This window comes from Rana temporaria, chromosome 3 (genome assembly GCF_905171775.1).
Source record: "Rana temporaria chromosome 3, aRanTem1.1, whole genome shotgun sequence".
Classification (NCBI taxonomy): domain Eukaryota; kingdom Metazoa; phylum Chordata; class Amphibia; order Anura; family Ranidae; genus Rana; species Rana temporaria.
In genome coordinates, this window is record NC_053491.1 from 134550173 (window position 1) to 134570651 (window position 20479).

A 20479-nucleotide genomic window follows, 5' to 3' on the forward strand; every position below is an offset into this window, starting at 1 on the left:
GACATCTTTATACACCCACCGGAGTCTTGCTTTTCAAGGTTATTTTTAACAGTAAACTCAACTTACTGTATTTATTGACATATAACACTCACTTGTTTACCCTGAAAATAGAGAGTAAACTGTGCCTGCGTGTTATACGCAGGGGGCTGTGGAAAGTTTTTTTCCTGAAACTTCCCTCTTAAAGTTATGGTGCGTGTTATACGCCGATAAATACGGTATATTTCACTATGTAAGCTGAGTTTACTGTTAAAAATAACTTTGAAAAGCAAGACTCTGGTGGGTGTATAAAGATGTCTGCTTGCCGACAAGTGTGGGTGTACCAAGATGACCGCAATGCAACCTCACTTTGGTTGCATATTCTGATGAGTAGTGCCTTTCTGACACCATCTCTCCCTGCCCGCCCTCACTCTGGGACACAGCCACTGGCAAGTGACAATCCGCATCTTGTTGCAGCCGACATTGGCAAATGACAATCCACATCTGGTGGCAGGGGATGTGGAAAGTGACATGGCAAGTGACAATCCGCATCTAGTGGCAGGCAACAGTGGCAAGTGACACGCTCAGGGCTCCCACCGATTCTGCATTATGGCGAGTTGAACTTTTACATTTTATATTACAATGTAATAATAGTAATAATGCGCTTCAATAATCCTGACACCATAACAACCATGGCGCCATGATGATTGAAGCGCCAAAACCAGCCATTGCCCTAACAACTTGTCCGCAAAATATTCTGCTAGTACCCCTTCCGAGACTAGACTCTGGATCCGCCCCTGGTGCACCGTTCTATTTTTGTCTTAGAATTCTAACCAAGGACCACAGTGCTTTACGGCAGATGTACTAACCATTGAGTTCCTTTTATGAATTAAGGCCTATGATGTTTCTATTATTAAGCTAAAGTTTCAGGGCTTAATATGCTTTTTCCAGTGTAACATTTATTGTGCGATATTAAGTAATACTGCATGGGGAACAAAACCACATATTACGTACATGGTAATTTTATGGCTAGAAGTAAAGTAAAAGAATAGTGAGTTATGTTTTTCATTTTACTCTCTAAGTAGTTTTCCAAAGAATGGTTCTTTGTTACTTGTAACATGTTAGCTAAAATAACCTAAATGATTTGTGCACTTTCAAACAACCTTTTTAACCCCCTCCACCACACACACATTGTACTCCCTCTCCAGATGCACACTTACCTTACAATCATGCTCATAGCCTTTGGGAGCATCATTTTGAACACTGTGTATGATATCAAGCATAAGAATACTGTATGCATCCCTTTATAAAGAATATGTGTATATGATTTAGTAATCTAATTTTCAATTGCTTTGTTTACCACATACAGGACTGAAGGTTAATGACTGAACATGGGTTATAATGTGATGCATATTTTCACATTATAATATATGTACAGGCTTAGCAAATTAACAATTTTTATGTCTTCTATTCACTACATATTACAACTGGATAGCCTACCCTTTAGGTCAGATATGCAGACTGTAAGATATAGGGCCACACTACACATTCCTTAAAGCTGAACTCCAGCCTTACCTTCAGTCCTGAATGCTTGTACAGGCTTTTCTCCTGTACTGAAAAAGTCTGATTTTACTACACACTGAGTTACTCTCAGTGTGCATTGGAAGCTGCAGCAAATCAGATGAGTCTGTCTCATCTCCTGGCTGAGCATCCAGCATCAAGCCCTTTGCTCCACAGCCTGATTATCTCTGGACCACCCCTTTTTCAGATCTATCAATCATGGAGGCTCAGCATAACATGCGGGCATTACGTAGGGTATTCTGCATGCCATTGTAATCTGCCTAGGAACACTGACTCCCACCTTTGAAGGCATTTTGATATCTCTATAATTCCTTCCAAGAGCCAGTTTTTAGGAAGCTATATATAGAACCCTGCTGGTTCCTCCCATCAGCTGTGATCTGCATGTATTGTATAGAGAAGCACAGAAATCCAGTGATGATAACACTTCATCTAAAATATTGTATACAATGAAAACAGAAAGATTTTAATTTAAAAATGTCATTAGCATGTTGATAGGGAAAGGCACGGGTAGTTGGATGGCAAAAAATAACCTGTTTAAACTTCATCTTTTGGGGCAGTATTATATAAATAATAAAATAAATATGCAATGCAATATTTACAAGGTGGAAAATAGTTTCTTGATATATCTGCATCACCATGTTCATAGTCATAGTATATATTACATATTACTTATAATGCATATATAGGTATGAGCTAATTCTGTAATAATACATAATAACTTCTTTGATTTAAACATCTGGAAGACGATCTCACTTCAAATGATTTCTGAACCTTAGAGATATCCCAAAAAATAAAGTACGGTATATGTTCTCCTTAGCTCTACACAGCTCAGGCAGATGTAACAGCCACAAAGCAAGTGATAATAAACTTCCCACTGGTAGGATTTTGGTCTATGACTTATACTTGACAACATGAATGTGTTGTGAAAGGCTTGCTGTTGATCCCTGAACAGACAATTGAAACAAAATGTAGAAATTGCAGGTATCATACAGGGATGCCCACTGTTTATCGGTACTTAAAAATAAGCTCTAGGCTCCTTCAGAAAAAAATCAAAGTCAGCAGCTACAAATACTGTGGCTGCTGACTTTTCATATTAGGACACTTACCTGTCCACAAATCCAGTGGTGTCTTAACCCCAGATGATTTTTTCAATCAGCTCTTGGGTGCTGCTGCCGCCATTTTCTTGTGAGGGAAACCAGCAGTGAAGCCTTGAGGCTTCACTGCAGGTTCCCTACTGTGCATGCACGCTGCACTTTGTGAATGGTCCGGTGGCGGGAGAAGGAGGAGGGTGGCCGAACTTCCGTGTGACTCTGCTAAGGCAAGATCAGCTGGAAATGGGAGGGGTTACCTGCCAAAACCAGGTACCTGCTTCCCCTTCCCCCTAAGGGTGCCAAATGTGGCAGCGGTGGGGGAGGCAAACAAGTGGAGGTTCCCCTTTTGGGTGGAGCTTCACTTTAAGTTCAGCCAGTTATTGGCTTCTCACAGCAGTTTTACACATGTGCTATAAACATTGATGCAAAGGAACAAAAGGTAAGAAAATAATTTTTGTCTAATAGCTACTCAACCCACAACAATTGGGTTTGGAGAATTCATGTAATCTTCCACAGACAATCCACAATGAAACATAATCCACACTGACAAAGAACACTCACGTTTTTACTCTCTGTACACGTTTATTAAAATGCAACTTCTGTGCCTTTGGAAATAGGTTCATGATTTTGTAGAAAGTTTATTGTATCCATACAACTTGACCATTATGCCAACTCCTGGAAATTTATGAATCTCATCTATTAAAACTCATACACTTCCTCCATTTATAAAAAATATTCATACCCCGCTAAAGGCAAAAATAACGGTGCTCTACCATTTTAAATCTAAATATGCAGTGCTCGATACACTCGAGTCAATACGTTTTCCCAGTTTTTTGGGGTAAAATTAGGTACCTCAGCTTATACTCGGGTCAGCTTATACTCGAGTATATACAGTATTTTATATCTATCTGGGTTTTAGTGTTGTAATTTTTTGCAATGAAACCTTATAGGGGGTCCAACCTTTCCCCAATCTGTCCAAAACAGAAATAAAACTTTGGGGTATAGATAAACTTTAAGGTTCACTTGTCTTTTTTCGTTTTTAAGACTTCGGCATATGAATTTCCATAAATATTTTGATATTTAGGATTTTTACTATAGTTTATTTAATTGCCATAGTGAAAATCTGCAATTATTTTTGAAATCCTAATTTCAAAATAAAACTAGTTGTTGGAATATTTGTAATCATTATAATGATGAATAGGTACTGACATGCAGACATAATTATGTTTTATCTCACACATCCCTTATCTCCCCATCAGTTGTAGAATATTATGCATTTCTGGCTTTGGATAAGTAGATTTGAATACATAATGTGCACTTAATTGCAGCATAAACTTTATCTTGTAAAAAGTATATGCCTTTGGAACAAAGAATCAGTTACTCATACATGACATGTAACACTGTTCCCGATAATATTAATGTGTTCTTTTATATCAGTTGTATTCTCAATTATGGCACTTTAATAACAAAGTTTCTAAATAAGATCCATGTGTGTCTTAACGAACATTTTCAGGCAATAATTGAAATTAACCAATGAGCTGCTAGTGCTATCTACTGCAACTTTACCTTTGGTGAAATCAAAATGATCCCTTAATTTACCTTTGGATCTGAATACTATGTAAAGTATTGCAGACAGATTTTAGAGCTCTGTGGAATGGGCAGGCCAGTTTCTTGAACACTATGGAAAGCAACATTCTCTTGCGTCATCTGCTTTATATGTTACTAGTCAGATTACATGGCTAGTTGGAATCTTATTGGTGGCTATTGGGTTTGGTACAACTATTTACTTTTCAATGAAACAAGCATAGGCATAGGCATTCCAAGCTTATTGCGGAAAAAGATCTGGTGAACAATGGCTATTCCTAAACAGAAAATGTATTCACAAACAGGTTGATTCTGCTCATTGAATGAATGTACTGACTGGCACTGTGGTGGGCACTCATTAGCACATATATGGTCACTGATTGGCACTTTGATGGGCACTATCAGACTTTTTTTATGGGGCACTGCCTCACCACCCACTTATGGGCACATGTTAGCTGCTGATAGGCACATCTGAGGGAGCTATGCTGATAATTAATGTGCTGATTATCTGCACAACCCCCCACCCCCCCCCCCGACAGGGAGAGCTGCCGATCAGCTCTCCCTGTCAGTGCGAACCGGGAAGTGCCGTTTACCGGCACTTCCTGGATCATGAGATGATCAGCTGTGATTGGTCATAGCTGATCACATTGTAAGAAGCCTCTGACAGAGGCTTCTTATCACGATCGGAGATGCAGACTGACATGCCGCACTCGCAATGTCTTTTGCAGTTAGACGATATGAGGGAAATTTACTAAAACTGGTACACACAGAATCAGGTGCAGCTGTGCATAGTAACCAATCAGCTTCTAACTTCAAAAAAACAAACAGGTGTAGCAATTTATTTAAAAAAAGTATAAAAGACAATTAAAATGCACTCACTAGATAAAAGTGGATCAAGGCTTGTCATATATCCGTATAGACCTAGATCCAATTGAGATATATATGGGTCTACGATAAGCCTTGATCCACCTTTATCCAGTGAGTGCATTTTTATTGCCTTTTATACTTTTTAGACTTTTAAAAATAAATTGCTATACCTAGATGAAGATGCCCTCTTGTTTTTTTTTTTAATATGTGCATTAGGATCTCAAGACCTAATCTGAGAGGAGCTGCATCCACTTTACCTGGTGTTCCCTACCACTCTCCTGGCCCTCTCATGTCCCCTGTTAAATGATGGTTGGGTTCCAGTCAGCGCTTTAGCTTATTTTTTCTTTAGCTTCTAACTTCAGCTTGTTCAATTAAGCTTTGACAATAAAACCTAGCAGCTGATTGCTTACTATGCACAGTTGCACCAGATTCTATGTGCACCAGTTTTGGTATATCTCCCCCTATTTATCATGAAGTTTAGCTTTAAAATGAACCTCTCACACAATTTTTTTTTTTACTTTGAATTACCGCACAACTACTTCTCTGTGTTCAGGGAGCCTCCAACCTTGATGCACATAGCTTTAAATTCTTGACTTGAGCTCTGTGTTAGTTATTATATGTTACCGGAAATCCCAAAATTCAGTGTGGAGTCCTCCTCTTTGCTTCTAAAGTAAAATGTACCATTTCAAGCCTTTATCAAGACCGTTATCTTTATTGATAGCCTGTTTTAACCAAATGTCAATATTAAAATAATACCTGTGTATTGTTTAATTATACAACCATATAAAATATAATAGTGTATTTGCCTTTCATTTTTTTCAGGGACTTAAGGGAAAATTATTGTAGAAATCCTGATGGGTCTGAGTCTCCGTGGTGTTTCACTACAGATCCGAATATTAGAATTGGTCACTGCTCTCAGATACCAAAATGTGATACTTCCACTCATCAAGGTAACATATTACATTATAGATTGTTAACATGTTTTACTTATATGTATGGTTCATATTGGTGTATATCACCATCTTATGTATTATAGTCTTGTACCCTGCATAATGTAAACATAAGCATGTGTGGCCAAATATGAATTTCAGATGGTTGGAGTTTGAGTCTGAATCAGGTATATCTTCAACTGTTCATATGTTGAATAAAAATATCCTACCAAGTATAAATTGCATGCATCTAGAGCTACCTACACATTAAGAACTACCAGAAGTCTACAGTCTGTCCACTATACCTAAATTCCAGGCCATTCTGATCTGACAAAGGTTTCACATTTTCTAGTAGTGTCTAAATGTGCTTTCTTCACCATTCGATTTGACCTATCTCTGTGAAGTGTTTCCTAACTGGCTAATAGAAATAGACATGAGGCAGGAACGGATGGGTAAGCTACAGTACTACTAGAAAGTGCCAAAGCTTTGCCTGATCAGAACGTCCCACATTTGTGCCTAGCAGTAGGACAGCAGGTTGTCTCAGATATATGCAGGTTATATATTGTGACAGAACGGGGCTCTGTCCCTATGAAATTGGAGGTAAAAGGGACACAGGGTTTGCATATCTGTGGACCGCAAGACTACAGAGTGTAGAGTTTAAATAGAGAAAACTGCTCTGTCAGTTTTCTCCAGGTTTTGCTAGATTAGAATGGGCCTCTGTAGACTTGGGTGGGACGGGATCTCCAACCCTGTGTCTGGATCTTGTAGACAGCCAGCAGGGTGTGTGCCCAGGTGCACACAGTCCATAAAACGAGGGGCTGGTGAGAGCAGAGAGTGGAGGAAGGTGGAGTGTGTGCAGCTTGTCACTGCTGCTGTATGAAGACAGTCCTGGGTGTGGAAAGCTGTCTGTCTATGTGAGACTACATCCCTGGTGAGGGGGGACTTCATTTCTGACAGACTGGGAGGCTGGTAGAGCTGAGGTGACTAGCAAGTCTAGGGGGCTGAAGGAAGTCCTGAAGTCTGGGAGACAGTGAGCTAACCCAAGGGTTGGAGAACCCTGTTGAGGCCAGGAGTAGGCAGATTTAGCAGGCAACTGCAAGGAAAAGTAAGCCTAGGAGCCAGGAGGGTTGGCATTTTCTGTTAAGTGAACTTTACTGGAGAAGAACCCCTGTGTGGAAAATCCTGTGTATGAACTTTTTATTTTGTTCCTTTTAATAAAAATGGGTTGCCATGCCCTCAAACCTGATAACTGACTACTGCGGACTCGCTGAAAAAAACGCATTTAACACTTGAGCTAAACACCCCCATATCACAATATATACACTTTATATCTATCAACAGCATATATTTTTTTAAGTGACTCTGTCACGTTAAGTGAAAACAGACACTCCTTAAACAAGTATGTTAAGAAATATTCAAGCAGCCAGAATGATGTATAGTAAATCATTTTTATTCTGGAAGTAGATCAAGGTAGGAATAAAGTGTCTTTTGACTAACTAAACATGTGAGATAAAATGGCATTGCATTCAAAAGTGACTGATATATATATATATATATATATATATATATATATATATATATACACACACACACACATACACATATTATATATATACACATTAAAGAGATTTTAGACGGATTATACAAGCAGAAAATTACCCTTTGGTAAAGATCGCAATGACTAATCCTAGCTGGAGGCCTAAAAGTGATTAGTGTGTGAGGGGTCATGGTATAAGTGGCAAGCATAAGTTATTTATGTGGCTATGATGTGTCTGATGTGTCTGTAAAGGCATTTACAATGTAAACATACAATGCAGAGAAGTAATATAAATGAGTCCTATCTGGAGCTTCTACAGATCTGCAGGTACAATGAGCTGTGTGACAATAATGCATATTGTATACAGATACTGTATATATTGAAAGTGAAAGCTCTTTTTAAAGGTGGTGTTAAAAAGATAAGGTAGATTCTCCACCCACAGATAGCAAGTGAAAATAATGATTTATATCTAATTGGTATCAAATCATAAAATTACAGATGCTATTTTAAATTTTAAACCAATAAGGCTTGGGTATTTTGGGCATAAAGTATGTTTTTTGCAGCTGAGCTGTTTACAAAGAGGTCTTGAAGAATTTTTAATGCAATGTTTGTGTTTCCCTATGTTTATTACTGGGTTTGCTGTGATTTGTGTTTACACAAATTCAATAAATCCTATTTCTATGCTGCCCTGAACTGCTTTTTGGAGTTGCTTGCAGGTTTTGGAATTCATGATGATAGTGGATCATTCTTGTGGAAAACCAGGTTAAATACAAAAACCATAGTTAAAATACAAACTTTTACTGTTTTACATATCAAAATGATTTACAACCCCGATATGCAGAAAAGTCACTGCTGCTTCCTGGTTTAGTATTTCTACTTCTTGGGTTATTGTCTTGGGTTAGCCCAGTGGACAGATGTCATTAAAGAAGAATTTCAAGTATGGATTTTTTTTGCATAGGGTAACTATGTATACCAAACTTGTGGAATCCCTCTAAAAGTTAGAAATCACTGTAGTAGATACCACTACTCCAATGATCTCCACTAGCTTGACTGAGTGACTGCCTTGCTGCATTCTGAACATGAGAGGTTAGCTACTCAGAATGGACACCACTTAAGGAACGCTTTACATTTTCTCAATGAATGCAAAGCGGTCTCTGATTGGATAAGGTATCATTCATTTAATCAGAGAATGTTTTGCATTCATTTAACCACTTATGCCTCGGACCAATATGCAGCTAAAGGACCAGGCTCCTTTTTGCGATTCGGCACTGTGTCGCTTTACTTTTTGCTATAATAAATATCCCCCAAAAATATATAAAAAAAAATGTTTTTCCTTAGTTTAGGCCAATACGTATTCTTCTACATATCTTTGGTAAAAAATCGCAATAAGCGTTTATTGATTAGTTTGCGTAACAGTTATAGCGTCTACAAAATAGGGGATAGTTTTATGGCATTTTTATTAATATATTTTTTTAATAGTTACGGCAGCGATCAGTGATTTTTATCGTGACTGCGACATTATGGCGGACACATCGGACACTTTTGACACTATTTTGGGGCCATTGTAATTTTTACAGCGAAAATTGCTTTAAAAATGCACTGATTACTGTGAAAATGACACTGGCAGTGAAGGGGTTAACCTGTAGGGGGCGCTGAAGGGAGGGTCCTATGGGCGCGGTCATGGAGCACAGGACCAAGTCGAGAGCGCGCCGCCGGCAGCACGCTCTCGACCCACGGCTGGGCTCTTAAAAGCGACGTACAGGTACGTGCTTGTGCCCAGCCGCGCCCTTCTGCCGACGTATATCGGCGTAAAGGGGTCATTAAGCGGTTAAAAAAGACAAACAAAGCATTCTCTGAATGGCCCACAAGCTGATTGGGTGACCTTCTGTGTTTAGAATGCAGCAGGGAAGCCACTCGATACAGGACCCAAAAAGTGGAGCTCACTGGAGGAGCAGTCTACTACAGTGGTTCCCAGTTTCTAGAGGAATCCCACATACAGGTGCATCTCATAAAATTAGAATATAATCAAAAAGGTCATATATTTCAGTAATTCAATTCAAAAAGTGAAACGCATATATTTTATATAGATGCATTACACACAGATTGTAATATTTCAAACATTTCTTTCTTTTAATTTTGATGATTATGACTTATAGCTAGTAAAACCCCAAAATTCAGTTTCTCAGAAAATCTGAATATTACATAAGGCCAATAAAAAAAAAATAATACAGAAATGTTTGCTTACTGGAAAGTATGTCCATGTACAGTATAGTATGCACTCAATACTTGGTCGGGTCTAGTTTTACATGAATTACTGTATCAATGTGGCATGGAGGCGATCAGCCTGTGGCACTGCTGAGGTGTTATGGAAGCCAAGGTTTCTTCGATAGTGGCCTTCAGCTCATCTGCATTGTTGGGTCTGGTGTTTTTCATCTTCCTCTTGACAATACCTCACAGATTCTCTATGTGGTTTAGGTCAGGCGGGTTTGCTGTCAAGCACAATGATCATTAAACCAGGTATTGGTACTTTTGGCAGTATGGGCAGGTGCCAAGTCCTGCTGGAAAATGAAATCAGCATCTCCATAAAGCTGGACAGCAGAGGGAAGCATGAAGTGAACTAGAATTTACTGGCAGGGGGCTCTGCTGACTTTGGACTTAATAAAACACAGTGGACCAACACCAGCAGTTGACATGGATCCCCAAATCATCACAGACTATAGAACAATGTGCATTTCATTTGGAAATCAAGGTCCCAGATCTAGGAGGAACAATGGAGATGCACAGAATACAAGTTGCATGAGGTCCAGTGTGAAGTTTCCACAGTCAGTGATGATTTGGGGAGCCATGTCATCTGCTGGTGTTGGTCCACTGTGTTTGATCCAAGTCAAAGTCAGCGCAGCCCTCTACCAGGAAATTCTAGAGCACTTTATACTTCCGTCTGCTGACCAGCTTTATGGAGATTCAGAGTTTCACTTTTTGAATTGAATGACTGAAATAAATTAACTTGTTGATGTTATTCAGATTTTATGACATGCACCTGTATATGGTATGTGCTTAGTTACATTTATCCAAGCTGGACCAGGTAAAACATACCATACCTGGAATTCTTCTTTAATTGTCCAATGATTAGGCTGGAGTTGGTGAGGTGACATAGGAAGCTACACAAGAAAATAACTATGTAATCTGTAGTGTAGTGCAAAATAAAAACACAACAGAACAGAATAATAAATCCTCTATCAGTTAACATAATAAACACATATGTATTTCAACTGTGCATTTAGCAGTTTTTCTAGATTTCGACTTTAACTTTACTAACTACCCTATTGCGATGAGGCATGTTGGCTGTGTTTACTTTGTGCTGGATGTCTAAGCTGTTGTTTCTGATGGCACAGTGGCTAGTATAGTGTAGTGGGGAACCTTTATGCCACGTATACACAATCGGACATTGCGACAACCAGACCGTGGATAATTTTCAGACGGATGTTGTCTCAAACCTGTCTTGCATACACACGGTCACACAAATGTTTTGACGGAAATTGCAAACTTCAAGAACGCGGTCACGTACAGCACGTACGATGGCACAATAAAACGGAAGCTCCATACCAATTGCGGCACCCTTTGGGCTCCTTTTGCTAATCTTGTGTTAGTAGAAGTTTGGTGAGTGATGATTCACGTTTTTCAGCTTCGTGCTTTTCAGTCAATTACAGCGTGACGAATGTGCTGTCTCCATTACGAACGCTAGTTTTAGCAAATCAAGTGTTTCCGTCTCCTACTTGATTCAGAGCATGTGTGGAATTTTGTGTGTCGGAATTGTCTACACAAATTCGGAATTTATAAGAAAGGATTTTGTTGTCGGAAAATTTGAGAACCAGCTCTCAAATTTTTGTTGTCGGAAATTGCCCGAAAATGTCCGATGGGGCCTACACACGGTCAGAATTTCAGCCAAAAAGCTTCCATCGAACATTTGTTGTTGGAAATTCCGAGTATGTGCGGCATTAGTGTGTGCATCTATATTGTAGATCATTAGTTGGGCAAATGTAAAATGCTAATTTTCGAAGATTCATTTCAAGGACATATGCAGTTTCCCTGGCTGGCATGATGATTCAATGGCTTCAGTACTCTGGGTATTCTTTGTAAAGGAGGACTTCACCACATTCACTAAGCCCTCAGTAAAAACTCACTTGCAACGTTAACAGCCTATTTCCCTTTTGTAAATGAACCCCTGTGTCTGTGCAGAGCTACAGTTTCATTGTTACAGCAAAAGGAAAAAGTACTAAAAAGTTTCAGAATGTTCAGGCTTCTCTTTCTTACAACGTCCCCCTTTGCTGTATGTCACATATGTCCTTCACGCCACCTCTGCAACCAACACTTTCATCTCACCTAGCAGCTGCTTTCTTTTACAATGCTGTCACATGCTTTGTTTGCATCTTCTAGAGTCATTGGTCATGTAGCAGAAGAAGTTTGTATGGCAACATATGCAATGAATAGCAGGAGCACACTTAAACCCGCTTCTTTCTGTGCATTTGTGTGATCATCATAGGCATGTACAGGGGTGTGCCTGGGCACACTCTAATCATCAAGCCTTCCAACCATGCACTGTCTGTAAAAAGCCAGAGGCTACAGTTTCTCTGCATTTCTGCTGTCTCCTTAGCCAAAATGAATGACACTGTACCTGCCCCCTTCTTCAGCGTGCCCTATTTGACTTTACAATAGGAGGTGGCGGCACCTGGAGCAAGTGGGAGAGGGAGGAGTAAACACAATCTGTAGTGTGGGATGAACTTCAGCCTACTAGGAGAAGGTAAGCTGGTCTGAGCACAATGTAGTCAGTACACATACATACACATGCATGTATGTGTGCTTGAGCTTTGGGGTGCACACCCTAATGCAATAAGCTGTGCACACCTATGGTGATCATTCAAAGGTTATTGTCTACTAAGTGCCAATGATGTCAGAAACATGATGGCAGAGCCCAGCAACAATTCCACAGTGTTCTGAAGCACATGAAAAGAGAGATCATTCGGGTTATAGATCATGACCACAATTAAGTGCAGGCCTTACACGATAAATATATACTGTAATGTCATATGGAAAAAAAAGGGACATGGTCTTTTGAGATTTGCACTGCTCTGATACACTGTACATGTGGGGCAAAGGAACTGGAGTTCATGTCTATGGTAAGTGGAAATATAAATTTGCATATATGCTTTATAGTAAAAAGTAATGATCTCTTAATATACAGCCAGGGCTTTTTTTCAGAGAATAGGTGCAGTTACCCCCATCCCCACTTGTGGGTCATTCCTTGTCTCCACCCCCCTACCCACCTTTGAGCACCATCCCTTGTTTTATCCCCTACCCACCTCCCAGTACCACCCCTATTAGAAAATACAGAACAAGGTATAATTTTGTGGTGGTAAATAATTTGTATGTAATTTATTATTGCTAACTATAAAAGCAGTAAAAAAAAGATCCCCTGCAGAAAGTCACAATAGACCCCACAGCGACAATAGATCCCCCCAGCAACAATGAACCCCACCCCAGCAACAATAGACCCTCACAGCAACAATAGATAAGATCCCAGCAACAATAGACTCCAACCCAGCAGTGATAGATCTCCCACACAACAATAGACACCCAACACAGCAACAATGAACCACCCAAAACAAAATACCTAACAACAAAAGATTGACTCCAGCAACATTAGACCCCCCCAGCAGCAACAACAGATCTCCCAGCAGTCAGCATCAATTAACCCTCCATCACCCAGCAACAATATAGCTCTCTCTCTCTATCAACAGTAGAGAGCCCTACCAGCAACATAAGACCCCCATCAACAATAAATCCCCCACCAGCACCAATAGATCGTTACACAAAATTATATCCCTACCAGTAACTATAGCCCCCCCCCCCCCCACCACCAGCAGCCAGCATCAATAGACCCTTCAGCACACCCCTTGAAATAACATACCTTCAGTGCTGGATGTGCCACAACTGCATTGTCCTGTGTTCCCACTGAAAAAAAGACCTGCATACGGCACATGCTAATAGTTGGGATAACTCAGGTGTTACCTACATACAGCTGAGTGTGCTGCCTACTCCCATCAGTACAGGGCATCAGTCCCGTGCACAGTAACATATTTTATAAAAAAGTTGCAGAGCATGCAGATATAAATAATAGCTTAGTTTAACCATTGTACTATCCACATATCCTGGAAATTAGTGACCATACTTAGAAGCATGGCAATGTGAATCCGAAAAGCAAGATACACAAGTGTGTTGTTTGGTTTAACAAAAGTGTTTTTCAAGTGAATGTGAGGATTTCTTTGTTGAGAGACAAGTGTCAACATGGAAACATAACTAGGTTTAGTAGAAAGAAAAGACAGAAGAGGTGAAGAAATATTGATCAATGGGACAAGAGTTCAGAATTAATGAGCAGAGAGAGTAAAGTGTCAGCAACTGAGAGAAGGATGGACAACACTTATCTAAACATACACCAAAGAGTTTTTAATGGTCAGTAGGAAGGTTGATGAAAGCAGGGGTGAGACTATAGCCATCCTTCTTGTGATCTTTTGGGATGGAATCATCAGTGTGTATTTGCGCATACACTTCAGTTACTATCCATGACTTAAGAGCCTGCAGGAAAGAGTCGTGATGATAACCAGAGTCATCACAACATTCTTTTTATCCACATTGTAGTTATTTGTCTAATGGAACAAGATCAGTTAGGAATACTGAGGGTGATTCAGTTTAGCTTTTGAAATACACATTTAGTAGTATTGTGTTACTGAATTCATGTAACCTATGCTTCAGAGTATAAAAAAGTCCCATTTTGTAACACATTTCAAATATATTGCTATGGCTATGCCAAAATCATTACGAAATAGCACCACTTTGCACTTAAGGAAACTGTTGGTAAATAATTTGTGGAGATTGTTGTTGGGGTAATTTTTGACTATTCTGGCACGTCTTTGTTACAGACTCAAATAAAGTTTTATGATTAATGCACATGTTTCTGACAGATGCATGAATATGTTGCATTCGCCAACACTTCTAACGAGTCTCTATGCTACTTTATCAATTTCAGAAAACCTTCTGTATTCACTAACCTGTATATACTGCAGTGGCAGCTGGTGCTCAACATTTTTGGGGGGGCGCAAACAAATGAAACAAATGAAAAAAAAAAAAAAAAGACAATTGCAGCCTCACTGTGCCCATGAAAGGCAGCCACTGTGCCCATGAAAGGCAGCCACTGTGCCCATCAAATGCAGCCACTGTGCCCATCAAATGCAGCCACTGTGCCATGCCATCAATTGTCGCCACTGTGCCATCAATTGTCGCCACTGTACCATCAATTGTCGCCACTGTGCCATCCATTGTCGCCACTGTGCCAGGCCAAATGCAGCCACTGTGCCATCAACTGTCGCCACTGTGCCCATCAATTGTCACCACTGTACCCATCAATTGTCACCACTGTGCCCATCAATTGTCACCATTGTGCCATGCCAAATGCAGTCACTGTGCCATCAAACGCAGCCACTGTGCCATGCCATAAATTGTTACCACTGTGCCCACATCAATTGTCGCCACTGTTCCCACATCAATTGTCACCACTGTGCCCACATCAATCGTCGCCACATCAATTGTTGCCACTGTACCCACATCAATTGTAGCCACTGTGCCCACATCAATTTCCCCCACTGTGCCCACATCAATTGTCCCCACTGTGCCCACATCAATTGTCCCCACTGTGCCCACATCAATTGTCCCCACTGTGCCCACATCAATTGTTCCCCCTGTACCCACATCAATTGTAGCCACTGTGAATCTGATTGGCTGAGACGGCCGTCCAAGGGACGTAGCCCCCCTATGTTCCCTGGATAAGACATCCGGGAGCCAAAGGGCTGTACAGTCAACCAGCTGCTGTTATTCAGATAGCCGGCGTCCTATGTCCGGTTATCTGAATAGACCAGCGGCAGCTGGCCACAATAACATACACTCATGCAATGCATGAGTGTATGTTATTTGCGCGGCGCTGTAGAATGACATTTTAAAAGCCTTAAAGGGCCCGTTTTTTTTTTTTTAATGACTACAGGAGGGGGGGGGGCGGCCCGCCACTGATATACTGTGTATATGTTTACTGTATTCACTTGCTAGTAAAAAATCATATTGAACCATATGCCAATGCTGTATCTTGGCCTAGGCCAACAAGGCCCAACACTTTGCAGGGGGGGCAGCATTAAAAGAGTCCCCGCCAGCTTGCGCTACACTTTTAGTGCAGCGCCAGTCTTATGAGCTGGACTCAGACGCAAGACAAATCAGTCTGGCTCCCCCATAAAGTGGCTGCACTTCACACAAGGGACACTGACATGGTCACCTATACCTGGCAGGTAGGTAGTAGGACTCTCCTGCAATCCTTTGCTTGTGTCAGTTGTACATATTAGGGAATCATAATTTTATTTCTGTTGATTGCTGATGAGAAAAATAAACAGATGAATTTATTTGTTCCTGTCCCCAATACTTCCTTTGCTCGCTGCTTGAACCTCATACCTTCATCATTGTGCTACATGTTTTTTGCTGCACCACTGGTATGGTTATATCCTCTTAGGCCTCCATAAATTTAGCAGAAATTTGTGCTTAAAGTAGAACTATAGGCAACATTTTGTTTTCCATGTTGGATAGAGTAAGGGAGGGTGATAGCCCCTGTTAATTTTGTTTTACCATCCGTTCATTTCCCTTAATTTCCTGCCCCAAAACCAAAACAAGAAATGAGAGGAAATCTCTGCAAATTAAGGGAAGCCCCCTCCCCTAAGGCCCTCAGAACTAGTGTCCCCAGTGGAACATTTCAGGGCAGGTCTTAAACAGGAAGGGGTGTGACATTGACAGTAAGGGGTGGATCAAAGTTAAATTTGGGGTCACAAGAGTTTAGTCAGGCCTAGGGCAGCACAAAACCTAAAAACACCATTGCCATATGCCATTTATTTATCAAGAGAGGGGTGACACATTTTTTTTACACTCATGTTAACATGCACATCTTAAAAAATTTGTTAAAACCCCAAACATTAGTAGAGACCCTAGAAAATAAAACGTGAATAATTACATCATATTAGAGCAATGGTTTATCAAATTCCTATTTTCTTTGAAAAAATACACTACAATTGATTTCAGTGAACTTAAATGCAATATAGTACAGTATCCAATATTTTGGTGAATATAAAATATGAGGTGGCTTCTAGTAAAAAGATACCAAGCACATCAAAGCTTAAAATTGTGCACACTCATGAAACAGCGCCAAGCTTCAATACCCGAAATTTCCTTAGGCAATACATGAAAAACTTTTACATGATATCATTTTAGAGTTAACCATAAATGATGACCCTAGAATTATAATTCTCCTTCCAGCATGTGAGCAGTCTCAGTTTTTATGCATAGGCACGTCTAACGCTCAAGTTTAGGATAATATGTAAATGTCAATGGAGGCAGGGTGCTTTTTTGTGATGATATGTTACTTTCATTTTTAACTTCATTGCTATCACACAAGGGGCTGACAATCCCCTAATATGATAGCATATTGTTGGTGTCAGGTCCTCTTTAAGGAGACATCAGGGATCTATTATACCCCTAATGTCACTGCTGCAGTAAATCAAGCATAGATAATGCTTGATTAGTTGCCTCCCTGGCCACAGCAGCTGAGGAATAACAGCTCTGAACATTGGAACTGATGAATGCTTGTCAGTTTAAGGTTCATTCCCCTAAAGGAGGATCAAAAAACAAATGTTTATTGAGCACCCTCCACTCAACCTGCTGACACCCACCATGGCCATCTGAGACCTGCAGATGGGACAGCTGAGCCCAGGATACATGGCAAGGGTACGCCATTTTCCACTGGTTGTGGAAGTAATTGGATGGCTTTACAGAGTGACAATTTTTTTCTCACTGTCTAGTCACAATCTTTGGGAGGACCAAGACTTGTAAGTGTTATTTAACCACACCAGAGAAAAATCTGGTCTATTGGTATGTGATGCCCAGGGCTGGATGGGCAGAAATATAACCTATCACAGATCAGCAGCAAAGCTGTACTTTGTCTTGTGGTTTTTCTACAGGTATGGGAATACATTGCTTAAACCCACCTTCTGAAATATATGGCAGCTACACATACAGTCCCCAGCCAGTGGGGCTAATTTACTAAAGGCAAATAGACTGTGTGCTTTGCAAAGTACAGTTGCACTCTGCAATTGCAGTTGCTCCAAAGCTTAGTAAATGAGCAGAATCCCTGGTGATTTTCATCATCCAAGCAAGCAATAATGCTGTTTTTTTTTTCTCCTTGCACATGATTGGGTATTCTCTGAAAAGTGAAGCTTTACCTCATTTACTAATCTCTGGAGCAACTTCAGTAAATCAACCCAAGTTTGTCATGCAACCTCCCCATTTAGCTCTGTTCAGACTAAAACCTGTTTTCTGAGCAATAGATTATTTCCTAGCCCACGGCTCCAGTCCATGTTAGTTCCCATGCTTCTGAATTCCTGTTTCTCTGGTTACTGACTTTGGCTTGTATTTTGACTATGCTTGTTCTCTGCCCAGCGTGACCTTTGGTCTGTTCCCCTTTTGTGAAATTGCCTGTTGATTTCATACCCTCTTCTGGTTTTATCTCTGATCAGCTGCCACCTGCACAGGTGTGAAAAAAGAGGATCTACAATGCAGTTTGGCCATGGTCCAAATCCTTTACAAGATAGAAAAGCTCCCATATTATTTTAATCTGTGCACTTAGTTGTTTGCTTGGAGAGCAGCTTTAGTATTGATTGTTACCAATTGATTAGATAGATTGATAAAAACTGTTATGTGTGTCTATGTTTTCTAACATACATTGATATAACTGCTAAGACTTTTGCTAAAATATCTTTGCACTCTACCCAGTTATTAAAAGAATAAAAGAAAAAAGATCAATGCTGAAAAAATATATACATATAATGCAGCTGGGTTTCTTTTAATGAAAAAAAAGAAAAAAGTTTAAATCCACTTGTATATTTATTCAGCTTTTTGGTCTTTTTTTTTCTAATCGTAATCGTGTTTGGTTTAAGTTGTAAAGCTTTTCTTCTCTTCTATTATGTAAAGCAAAAAACAACTGGAGCAGCTGCTGCTCACATTCTCTGTTGTTTGCCTTTGGATGGCTTGTTTTGTCAGCCTACTTTCTTCTGGTTTTCCTTCCTATAATATAAATATATTTGGCATTTTCAGAGTGTTACTATGGCAATGGCATCACCTATAGAGGCACAATATCTAGAACACGATCCAGACTGCAGTGTACCATGTGGGAGAAGAATATGGTCGATGTACGAAGGTATGTGTAGAGATCATATTACTAAAACAATACTATTATATTAATGTTTTCTGGAAGCCACAAATTACCCGCAGTACAGTACCTCATAAGTTTGTTAGGCCACCCATCCATTTAGTTATAATGTCTAGTACTTTTTTATTTTATATTCAGGTTGATTTACTAAAGGAATAGATTATGTTCACTTTGCAGTGTGAATTTTCATTTTGCATGGAAGTTTTCACCTAGTTTAGCGAATGTGTTGAAAATTCACTTTACAAAGAATATACAATCACATGCAAAGACAATAAAAAAAATTGTTAAAAAAGTTGCATTTATGCTTGCAAATGATGGAATGATTTATTAAACTAAAAAGGTATTCCGTTTCCTAGCTTTTGTAAATCAATCCTATAAGGTTTAAACCTTTTTGTCAAGAATTGCCACAGAAATATCCTCATAGAAAAAGTAATTCAAATGGTGAGATGGGTATTATTTTGCCACAGCAACCTGAGCCTGAAGTTCGGCCCCGCTCTTTCTCCTGCAACCTTCTAAGAACAAATCACAGGTCCCAGAAGACCGCAGGACCATATACAAAGCACAGCACGGCTCACACATCTGCAGTAGAAAACTGTGTTTGAATAAACAGTCTTATGTTTTGCATCACCCTACACTGATGTCTCGACAAGTGAATGTGTGAGCTAAGGTATCTTGGGTCATGCCGGTACCGTTCAAGGGAACCTTATACGACGGACATACTCCTCTTGAGTACGGGGGTCCATCACATACAGTATTTGTAGCTGCTGACTTTTATTTTTTGGGGGGGAGCCTGGAGCTCTTCTTTAACTTACCCCTACAATAAACCCTTACCACAACCTAACCCATAAACCTAACTTGTAACCTCAAACCCCTACAATTAGCCCTTAACTCAACCACTAATGCTCATGCTAAGCCTAAGGTGAAATTTATAAAATTATGGCAACACATGTATGATATAGCACACAATACTATTGGAACTGTGCAGAAAATATGCTTTCACTAAAAAAATGTAATGTGATCGAAGCTTTAGTGCCTATGTACCTATGTACTATGCAATAATCATGCTGAACGACTTGTACACTTAAAACGACTAGTACATTAAACAAATATATGATTTATGTATTTTTATTATAGGCATACATTCAAGGAGCCAGATATATCCATGCTCGAAAAAAATTACTGTCGCAATCCAGACAATGATGCCCATGGACCGTGGTGCTATACGGACAATCCCCTAATACCCTGGGACTATTGTCATATTTCTAGATGTAAGCTTTTATTAATTCTTTTGTTTCTAACAACCCATTGGCTATGGGAAAATAATTGAGTATTTTAGAGATGAAAAGTTTCAGAGATGCATAAACAACCAAAAGATGCCTTAAAGAAAAAGTATGGCTAAAACAATGTTGGCCCTACTGCTCCTATGGATCACAGGAGTGCACATTGTTCTGAACTCCTGTGACCCATTTTCAGTTGACAGTGGGCTGAAGTTCGCTGTTTGCTGATGTCACTCAGCCAGTCCAGGTTCTTTACAGTCAGGATCCACCCAGATGCCTGCACTGGCAGCTGG

The 20479-nt window shown here is 39.9% G+C and overlaps 1 protein-coding gene across 2 annotated transcripts in view; it reads left to right on the forward strand.

Moving 5' to 3' along the window:
- Nucleotides 1-20479, forward strand: part of HGF (hepatocyte growth factor) — a 128236-nt gene that overhangs the window by 79091 nt on the left and 28666 nt on the right. For both annotated transcript variants that reach the window (XM_040343450.1, XM_040343451.1), the window contains exons 9-11: nucleotides 5922-6049; nucleotides 18795-18897; nucleotides 20044-20177. In XM_040343450.1, coding sequence (XP_040199384.1) covers nucleotides 5922-6049; nucleotides 18795-18897; nucleotides 20044-20177 — 365 coding nt within the window. The remainder of the gene's footprint in view (nucleotides 1-5921; nucleotides 6050-18794; nucleotides 18898-20043; nucleotides 20178-20479) is intronic.